Raw genomic sequence first — 9498 nt, forward strand, 5'->3', positions numbered from 1 at the left:
GCAGATTTCCTTCCCTAAAGGACATCAGTGAACAAGATGGGTTTTTCCGACAATGGTTTCATGGTCATCAGTAGATTCTTAATTCCAGATATTTTAAATTGAATCCAAATTCCACCATCTGCCGTGGTGGGATTCGAACCCGGGTTCCCAGAACATTAGCTCAGTTTCTGGATTAATGGTCTAGCGATGATACCACTAGGCCATCACCTCCCCTTTGGGAGGGAATTCCAGGATTTTGACCCAGCGACAGTGAAGGAACGGCCGATATATTTCCAAGTCGGGATGGTGAGTGGCTCAGAGGGGAACTTGCAGGTGGTGGTGTTCCCCATGTATCTGCTGCCCTTGTCCTTCTAGATGGTGGAGGTTGCGGGTTTGGAAGGTGCTGTCTCGGGATGTGTTGTTGCAGTGAATCTTGTAGATGGTACACACTGCTGCTACTGAGCGTTGGTGGAAGAGCTGAACAGTAGGGTCAGAACGAGGTGAAAGGATCTCATTCGGGGATGTGAAACAGTTTCTAACCACCGTACCTCTGACATGTAGGCAAAACTGAAATGGATGGACTTGTTCTGCTTGTACTCCTGCAGAATCCTGAGGTATTCTTGCTCCCAGAGTAAGGCGTATTCATATTTGGGATCCTGTGCTCCATAGTTATTTAAAGAGAATGTCATAATGAAGGCTTCTGCCTCGGTATAGTCCTCATCTGTTAAGGGGGCAAAACAGATTCAAATAAAGAGGCTAATACAACCTTGTGAGGCAAAGTGATAATCAGCCCCGCCCCAAACAGGAGACCACAACCAAACTACAACAGCCAAATATTTAAGTGCCGGCTCCATCTCCTGAAATCACCCACCCGTTAGTTAAACTGAGTGAAAGTGTATCTCTCCGCAGAGGGTGGAGCTTGAGTATGGCTGGCAAAAGCTTTTTGTTTCACACTCGTAGATTCACAGAAACCTTACAGTCCAAAAAGAGGCCATTCAGCCCATCGAGTCTGCACCGACCACAATCTCACCCATGCCCTATCCCCGCAACCCCAAAATATTTACCCTGCCACTCCCCCTGACACTAAGGCTCAATTTAGTATGGCCAATCCACGCAATTACACATCTTTGTACACCAAGGGACAATTTAGCACGGCCAATCTACCCATCCTACACATTTTTGGACACTAAGGGACAATTTAGCATGGCCAATCCACCTAATCTACACATCTTTGGACACTAAGGGACAATTTAGCACGGCCAATCTACCCATCCTACACATTTTTGGACACTAAGGGACAATTTAGCATGGCCAATCCACCTAACCTACACATCTTTGGACACTAAGGGACAATTTAGCACGGCCAATCCACCTAACCTACACATCTTTGGACACTAAGGGGCAATTTAGCATGGCCAATCCACCTAACCTACACATCTTTGGACACTAAGGGGCAATTTAGCATGGCCAATCCACCTAACCTACATATCTTTGGACACTAAGGAACAATTTAGCATGGCCAATCCACCTAACCTACACATCTTTGTACACTAAGGGGCAATTTAGCACGGCCAATCCCCCTAACCTGCACATCTTTGGACACTAAAGGGCAATTTAGCATGGCCAATCCACCTAACCTACACATCTTTCAGACTGTGGGAGGAAACCGGAGCACCCGGAGGAAACCCACGCAGACACGAGGAGAATGTGCAAACTCCACACAGACCGTGACCCGAGGCCAGAATTGAACCCGGGTCCCTTGCGCTGTGAGGCAGCAGTGCTGACCGCTGTGCCACCATGTAGGCTAGACCAGGTAAAGATGGCAGATTTTCTTCTCTAAAGGACATTAGTGAACCAGATGGGTTTTTCCGACAATCGACAATGGTTTCATGGTCATCTGTAGATTCTTAATTCCAGATTTTTAAAAATTGAATTCAAATTCCACCATGGCGGGATTCGAATGCAGGTCCCCAGAACATTAGCTGAGTTTCACGATTAATAGTCTAGCGATAATACCACTCGGCTATCACCTCCACTGTGGTAACACCAATTCAGTTCCTTACCTTTATATCCGCCAACAGCTAGGAACGGAAAGATGGGGCCCCCATAGTCCGCCATGCAACTCATTCCCAGTTCTGTGATGTCCTTGAAGGACAGTGGAGAGCTGTGGACAGAAAGGCATCTTTATGGCACACAACATTCACCTCAGTTGCGTGAAGGTGTTACACGGATGGGCAAATCTGTAATGGGAGACCCTAACGTAGGCAATGGCATGGGTACAGTCTCCATGCTGTTCCAGAACCGGCCATCAAGGAGAGGGAATCCTCGCTGTAACCCCACCCTGGATGACGAACGATACAGAGGGATTCAATGAAGACAAAAATAGATATGTTAAACATCAGAAAATAGGCTGATTATGGGGTGGCACAGTGGTTGGCACTGCTGCCTCACAGCGCCAGGGACCCGGGTTCGATTCCCGGCTCGGGTCACTGTCTGTGTGGGGTCTGCGCATTCTCTCCGTGTCTGCATGGGTTTCCTCCGGGTGCTCCGGTTTCCTCCCACAGTCCAAAGATGTGCAGGTTAGGTGGATTGGCCATGCTAAATTGCCCCTTCGTGTCCAAAGATGTGCGGGTTAGGTGGATTGGCCATGCTAAATTGCCCCTTCGTGTCGAAAGATGTGCGGGTTAGGTGGATTGGCCATGCTAAATTGCCCCTTCGTGTCCAAAGATGTGCGGGTTAGGTGGATTGGCCATGCTAAATTGCCCCTTCGTGTCCAAAGATGTGCGGGTTAGGTGGATTGGCCATGCTAAATTGCCCCTTAGTGTCCAAAGATGTGCAGGTTAGTTGGATTGGCCATGCTAAATTGCCCCTTAGTGTCCAAAGATGTGCGGGTTAGGTGGATTGGTCATGCTAAATTGTCCCTAAGTGTCCAAAGATGTGGAAGTTAGTTGGATTGGCCATGCTAAATTGCCCCTTAGTGTCCAAAGATGTGTACGTTAGGTGGATTGGCCATGCTAAATTGCCCCTTAGTGTCCAAAGATGTGCGGGTTAGGTGGATTGGTCATGCTAAATTGTCCCTAAGTGTCCAAAGATGTGCAGGTTGGGTGGATTGGCCATGCTAAACTGCCCCTTAGTGTCCAAAGATGTGCAAGTTAGTTGGATTGGCCGTGCTAAATTGCCCCTTAGTGTCCAAAGATGTGCAGGTTAGTTGGATTGGCCATGCTAAATTGCAGTTGAGTGCCAGGGGGGATTAGTAGGGTAAATATGTGGGATTACTGGGGTTGGCACTGGATGGGATTGTCAGTGCACTGGATGGGCCAAATGGCCTTTCTCTGCACTGCGAGGGATTCTATGGCTCTGTGAATCTCGCAAGCGAGGTCAGAGAATCCGCCCCTCGGAGTTAAAATGTCGGCAAGGAGAGAGCTGGCACGGGCGCCACTCGTCGAATGGCCTCCTCCTGCCCGGACAGAGTGGAGAGTTACACCATGTGGGGCTTTGAGCATCACAATTCTCCAGCCATGTGTGTTCCACACCACCCCCGCGGCCCATGCCCCCTCCCCACCTCGCTCGCCATGCCTCCATCTTGAATCAGATAAGCCAAGGAAGAAGACATACTTGATACAGTACAGGATGTGATCTCGCCAGTCGACGGTGCCGGTAACCCCTGCCATGGTCTGGTTGGCCACGGCATTGAAGCGGGTGCGGTTGTTCTGGAAGTACTGCAGCAGGCTGTTGACGGCGCAGTCGGTAGGCCGGGGGTCGTGAGGCCTCAGCGGAGCGTAGCAAATGTCCTTGAGGGTGATATTTCTCTGCGCCGTCTCGGACCACACGCTGATGTTCTGGAGTCTGGTTTGGAAGTCCAAAAGCTCCAGGATGACCTCCTTGGAGAAGATGGCGCTGAAAGTGTTGAGGCCAAACAGGACGGAGTTGTAGGTGTAATTGGAGCGATCCGCGACCGTGATGATGATCTGGTTGGTGCGGAAGAAGGGGCCAAAGTTGGCGTCGTGGAAGTCCTTCTCCTGGCGGGCGCGACTTCCGGGGGCAGACCACAGCTCCACCGGGTCGGTGGTCAGCGTGATGAAGACCAATCCGGCTGACAACACCACCACCACCAACAACGCGATGCAGATGACGAGCACCGGGTGCCGTGCCACCATGGTGCCCCACATCTGGAACACCTGGCCCAGGCTGAGCCGGCGGGGGGGCCCGATGGCACCCGGCGACGGGCCCTTCGGCAGGCCGGGGCCCTTACGGATCCGGCGCGTCGCCAGGAAGCCGACGAAAAGGAGGACGGCCCCGCCAAAGGCCGCCAGGCAGACGGCCAGTGCGCCGTCCATCGAGCCCACCTGCCAGGGCCCCGGGGGCGGGAGGGGGACGGCGAGGGCGGGGCAGGACTCCACGCAGTCCAGGCAGGAGCAGGCCTGCCCGTTGGTCACGGTGGACTGGTTGCAGCGCCAGAAGGCGCCGTCGAAGGGGACGATGCCCCCGCCGGGGGGGGCAGTCCCGTTGTGCGTCAGGACGAACTGGATGTCCAGCGGGGCTAGGCCGTTGCTGCTGTCGCCCTGGAAACGCAGCCAGCGCTCGGTGTTGCAGAGGGTGGCGCCGTACTTGCCGCACATTGGCGCGATGGCAAATCCGCCTATGGCGGGAATGCGGACATTCTGGCAGGAGTCGAAGGCGCCGTCCGCAAAGCGCCGGGTGTAGTAGCACTGGTACTCCAGCACCGCCTGGGTGAGGGTGCCGGACATGTTGGCAGCAAAACTACGCGTCACGTTGATGTGAAGACTCTGGTTGGGACTGCAGGTGTTCTGGCAGTACAGGTTGACGAAGTTCTCCACGCAGGACGGACAGCGACTCAGAGTGGACCTGGACAGCGAGAGGCTCATCTCCAACATGGTCAACTGTTTCCTCGAGCAGCAGGTGTACGTGCGGCCCTCCCCGGCGTACATCATCGGACACACCTTCCTCAGCAGCTTCAAGTGCTTCCCCGCCGCCTTGTGCGCCGGACCGTTGTTCAGGCAAGGGACGCGCGCCGGCAGCAGGCTGCCAGTCACCTCAGGGTTCCGCCCGCAATCTTCGTAGAAGGCGCAGTATCCGGCCCGGTGGATCGAGGTGCAGGCCCCCTGCGAGGAAGACAAGTTCGGAGAGCGGTTAGAGGGCAAATTCTCCTGGCGACGTCAACTTTCTGAGACCTCCTGACTCCCCCAAAGCCTCTCTGCCATCTACAAGTATTCACCTCAGTGAATTCTGAGGCCTAGCTCACCTCCTGTCTCCCCAAAGCCTATCCACCAGCTACAAGTACCCACCTCAGGGAATCCTGAGGCTTAGCTCAACCCCTGACTTCCCTAAAGCCTGTCCACCATCTACAAGTCCCATCTCAGGGAATCCTGAGGCCTAGCTCACCTCCTAGAACCATAGAAAATTACAGCTCAGAAACAGGCCTTTTGGCCCTTCTTGTCTGTGCCGAACCATTTTTTGCCGAGTCCCACTGATCTGCACTTGGACCATATCCCTCCACACCCCTCTCATCCATGAACCCGTCCTAGTTTTTCTTAAATGCTACAAGCATTTACCACTTTATCCGGCAGCTCATTCCACACTCCCACCACTCTCTGCGTGAAGAAGCTCCCCCTAATATTCCCTTTAAACTTTTCTCCTTTCACCCTTAACCCATGCCCTCTGGTTTTTTTCTCCCCTTGCCTCAGCGGAAAAAGCCTGCTTGCATTCACTCTATCTATACCCATCAAAATCCTTTACACCTCTATCAAATTTCCCCTCAATCTTCTACGCTCCAGGGAATAAAGTCCCAACCTATTCAATCTCTCTCTGTAACTCAGCTTCTCAAGTCTCGGCAACATCCTTGTGAACCTTCTCTGCACTCTTTCAACCTTATTTACATCCTTCCTGTAACTAGGTGACCAAAACTGTACACAATACTCCAAATTCGGCCTCACCAATGCCTTATATAACCTTACCATAACACTCCAACTTTTATACTCGATACTCCGATTTATAAAGGCCAATGTATCAAAGGCACTCTTTACGACCCTATCCACCTGTGACGTCACTTTTAGGGAATTCTGTACCTGTATTCCCAGATCCCTCTGTTCAACTGCACTCTTCAGAGTCCTACCATTTACCCTGTACGTTCTACTTTGTACTTTGGGGGAGTCTACCTGACTCCCCCAAAGCCTGTTCACCATCTACAAAGACCTAACTCAGTGAATCCTGAGGCCTATCTCACCTGCTGACACCTCCAAAGCCTGTCCACCATCTACAAGGCACACCTCAAGGAATCCTGAGGCAGTAACTCACCTCCTGACTCCCCCAAAGCCTGTCCACCATCTACAAGGACACAAGTCAGGAGTGTGATGGAATACTCCCCACTTGCCTGGATGGGTGTGGCTCCAACAACACTCAAGAAGCTCGACACCATCCAGGACAAAGCAGCCCCGCTTGATTGGCACCCCATCCACAAACACTCAATCAAACATGCCAAAATAATTTACATCTCGAAGTTTTTTTATAAAGTTTAGTTTATTTATTAGTGTCACAAGTAGTCTTACATTAACATTGCAATGAAGTTACTGTGAAAATCCCCTCGTCGCCACACTCCTGTTCGGGTCACACTGAGGGAGAATTTAGCACCTAACCAGCACGTCTTTCAGAGTGTGGGAGGAAACCGGAGCACCCGGAGGAAACCCACACAGATACAGGGAGAACCTCTCCATCCCTCCCTCCCTCCATTCCTCCATCTCCCCATCCTTCCATTTCCCCATCCCTCTATCCCTCCATTCTTCCATCCCTCCATTCCTCATCCCTCCCTCTCCCCATCCCATCTCTCCATCTCCCCATCCCTTCTATCCCTCCAACTCTCCATCCCTCCATCTGCCACCCATCACCATCCCTCCATCCCTCCATTGCGTCATCCTTCCATCCCTCCATCACCATCCCTCCATCTCTGTATCCCTCAATCCTTTCATCCCTCCATCTCTCTATGCCTCCATCCTCCACCTCCTCATCCCTCCATCCCTCCATCCCTCCATCCCTCCATCCCTCCATCCCTCCAGCTCCCCATCCCTCCATTTCTACACCTCCTCATCCCTCCGTTGCCCCCTCTCCCTAGCCTTTGAGTCCGTTCTCCTTCCACCCCTCCATCTCTCTGCCCACTCCCTCCATCCCTCCTCTCTCACCGTCCTCCCATCACTCTCTCCACCCCCCCCCCCCCCCCACCCCACCCCCCGGTACGCTCTCAATCACCCTCTAACTGCGGCCAAACCCGCGTGACTATCTTGTGGTCCAATCTTTTTAGCGTGAGCACACGCCAGCGTCAGCAGGGAGGTGCGAAGAGGTTAGCAGGTGCTACACAAATGCAATGAAATGGTTGAGAGCTTCAGGCTTTTAGGTGTCCAGACCACCAACAACCTGTCCTGGTCCCCCCATGCCGACGCTATAGTTAAGAAAGCCCCACCAACGCCTCGACTTTCTCAGAAGACTAAGGAAATTTGGCATGTCCGCTACGATTCTCACCAACTTTTACAGATGCACCATAGAAAGCATTCTTTCTCGTTGTATCACAGCTTGGTCTGGCTCCTGCTCTGCCCAAGACCGCAAGAAACTACAAAAGGTCATGAATGTAGCCCAATCCATCACACAAACCAGCCTCCCATCCATTGACTCCGTCTACACTTCCCGCTGCCGCGGGAAAGCAGCCAGCATAATTAAGGACCCCACGCACCCCGGGCATTCTCTCTTCCACCTTCTTCCGTCGGGAAAAGATACAAAAGTCTGAGGTCACGTACCAACCGACTCAAGAACAGTTTCTTCCCTGCTGCTGTCAGACTTTTGAATGGACCTACCTTCAACAAAGTTGACCTTTCTCTACACCCTAGCTGTGGCTGTAACACTACATTCTGCACTCTCTCCTTTCCTTCTCTATGAACGGTATGCTTTGTATAGCGCACAAGAAACAATACTTTCCACTGTATCCCAGTACATGTGACAATAATAAATCAAACAATACTTTCCACTGTATCCCAGTACATGTGACAATAATAAATCAAACAATACTTTTCACTGTATCCCAGTACATGTGACAATAATAAATCAAACAATACTTTTCACTGTATCCCAATACATGTGACAATAATAAATCAAACAATACTTTTCACTGTGTCCCAGTACATGTGACAATAATAAATCAAACAATACTTTTCACTGTATCCCAGTACATGTGACAATAATAAATCAAACAATACTTTTCACTGTATCCCAGTACATGTGACAATAATAAATCAAACAATACTTTTCACTGTATCCCAGTACATGTGACAATAATAAATCAAACAATACTTTTCACTGTATCCCAATACATGTGACAATAATAAATCAAACAATACTTTTCACTGTGTCCCAATACATGTGACAATAATAAATCAAACAATACTTTTCACTGTATCCCAGTACATGTGACAATAATAAATCAAACAATACTTTTCACTGTATCCCAGTACATGTGACAATAATAAATCAAACAATACTTTTCACTGTATCCCAGTACATGTGACAATAATAAATCAAACAATACTTTTCACTGTATCCCAATACATGTGACAATAATAAATCAAACAATATTTTTCACTGTGTCCCAGTACATGTGACAATAATAAATCAAATCAAAATCAAATGTTTCGTTGTCATTGAGATGCTGAAAGACCACAGTATCTGGTTCTGAGTCAGAAGGATGATTCACTATCTAAGCGAGAGACAGCCACAAAACCCAGCGACACACAGACCACGACGAAAAAGATGGAATAATCTCTGGATCAGAACCTAGTGCGACTGTTTGGCACTTACCATGAAGGAGTGAAGGCTGAGGTATAACACGACGGCGAATATTTTGACCAACATTTCCCCCTCTGAGTGTGTGTCCTCTTATTTGAATCCAATTCTCATGTTTGCACAGAGCTTGCCGATGGTCAGGGAATACACCCAGCAGTTTTGGAGTCTGATACTCGGGACTTTAATAGACTCTGTTCCCCCACGTCGCCGCTCTTCCCCTTATCGCTATTGTAGCGTGAGGGCAGGCAGCCAATGTGAATCCACAGATGCCAATAAATCCCAACTTATTAACCCAGTCCAAACGTAATAATCTCGGTCCAGTCAGCAAGCAATCAGTCAAAGGGCACAGGTCCGCTTGCTCACCCCACTCTAGCTATCGGCTGTAGCTCGGTTGGCTAGCGTTCCGGCCTCCCACCCCCAAAGGTTCCGGGTTCGAATCCTGCTGATGCCCCCGTGACAATAGGGTAGATAAGAATAAACCTTTCATAGAATCCCGACAGTGCAGAAGGAGGCCATTTAGCCATTGAGTCTGCACCAAACACAATCCCATCCAGGTCCTATCCCCATTACCCCATGCAATTACCCTACTAATCCCCCTGACACTAATGGGCAATTTAGCATGGCCAATCCACCTAACCAGAACATCTTTGGACACTAAGGGGCAATTTAGAATGGCCA

General features: G+C 50.3%; 1 protein-coding gene across 1 annotated transcript in view; it reads right to left on the minus strand.

The window, feature by feature from the left end:
• Positions 1-8984, minus strand: part of npc1l1 (NPC1-like 1) — a 62527-nt gene extending 53543 nt beyond the window's left edge. Inside the window, exons 1-4 of the mRNA XM_078205151.1 lie at positions 8836-8984; positions 3595-5102; positions 2043-2143; positions 528-700 (exon numbers count right to left, since the gene is read on the minus strand). Of these exons, the coding sequence (XP_078061277.1) occupies positions 528-700; positions 2043-2143; positions 3595-5102; positions 8836-8889 (1836 nt within the window). The 5' untranslated portion in view covers positions 8890-8984. The remainder of the gene's footprint in view (positions 1-527; positions 701-2042; positions 2144-3594; positions 5103-8835) is intronic.
• Positions 8985-9498: the final 514 nt, after the last annotated feature.

This window comes from Mustelus asterias, unplaced genomic scaffold (genome assembly GCF_964213995.1).
Source record: "Mustelus asterias unplaced genomic scaffold, sMusAst1.hap1.1 HAP1_SCAFFOLD_587, whole genome shotgun sequence".
Lineage (NCBI taxonomy): Eukaryota > Metazoa > Chordata > Chondrichthyes > Carcharhiniformes > Triakidae > Mustelus > Mustelus asterias.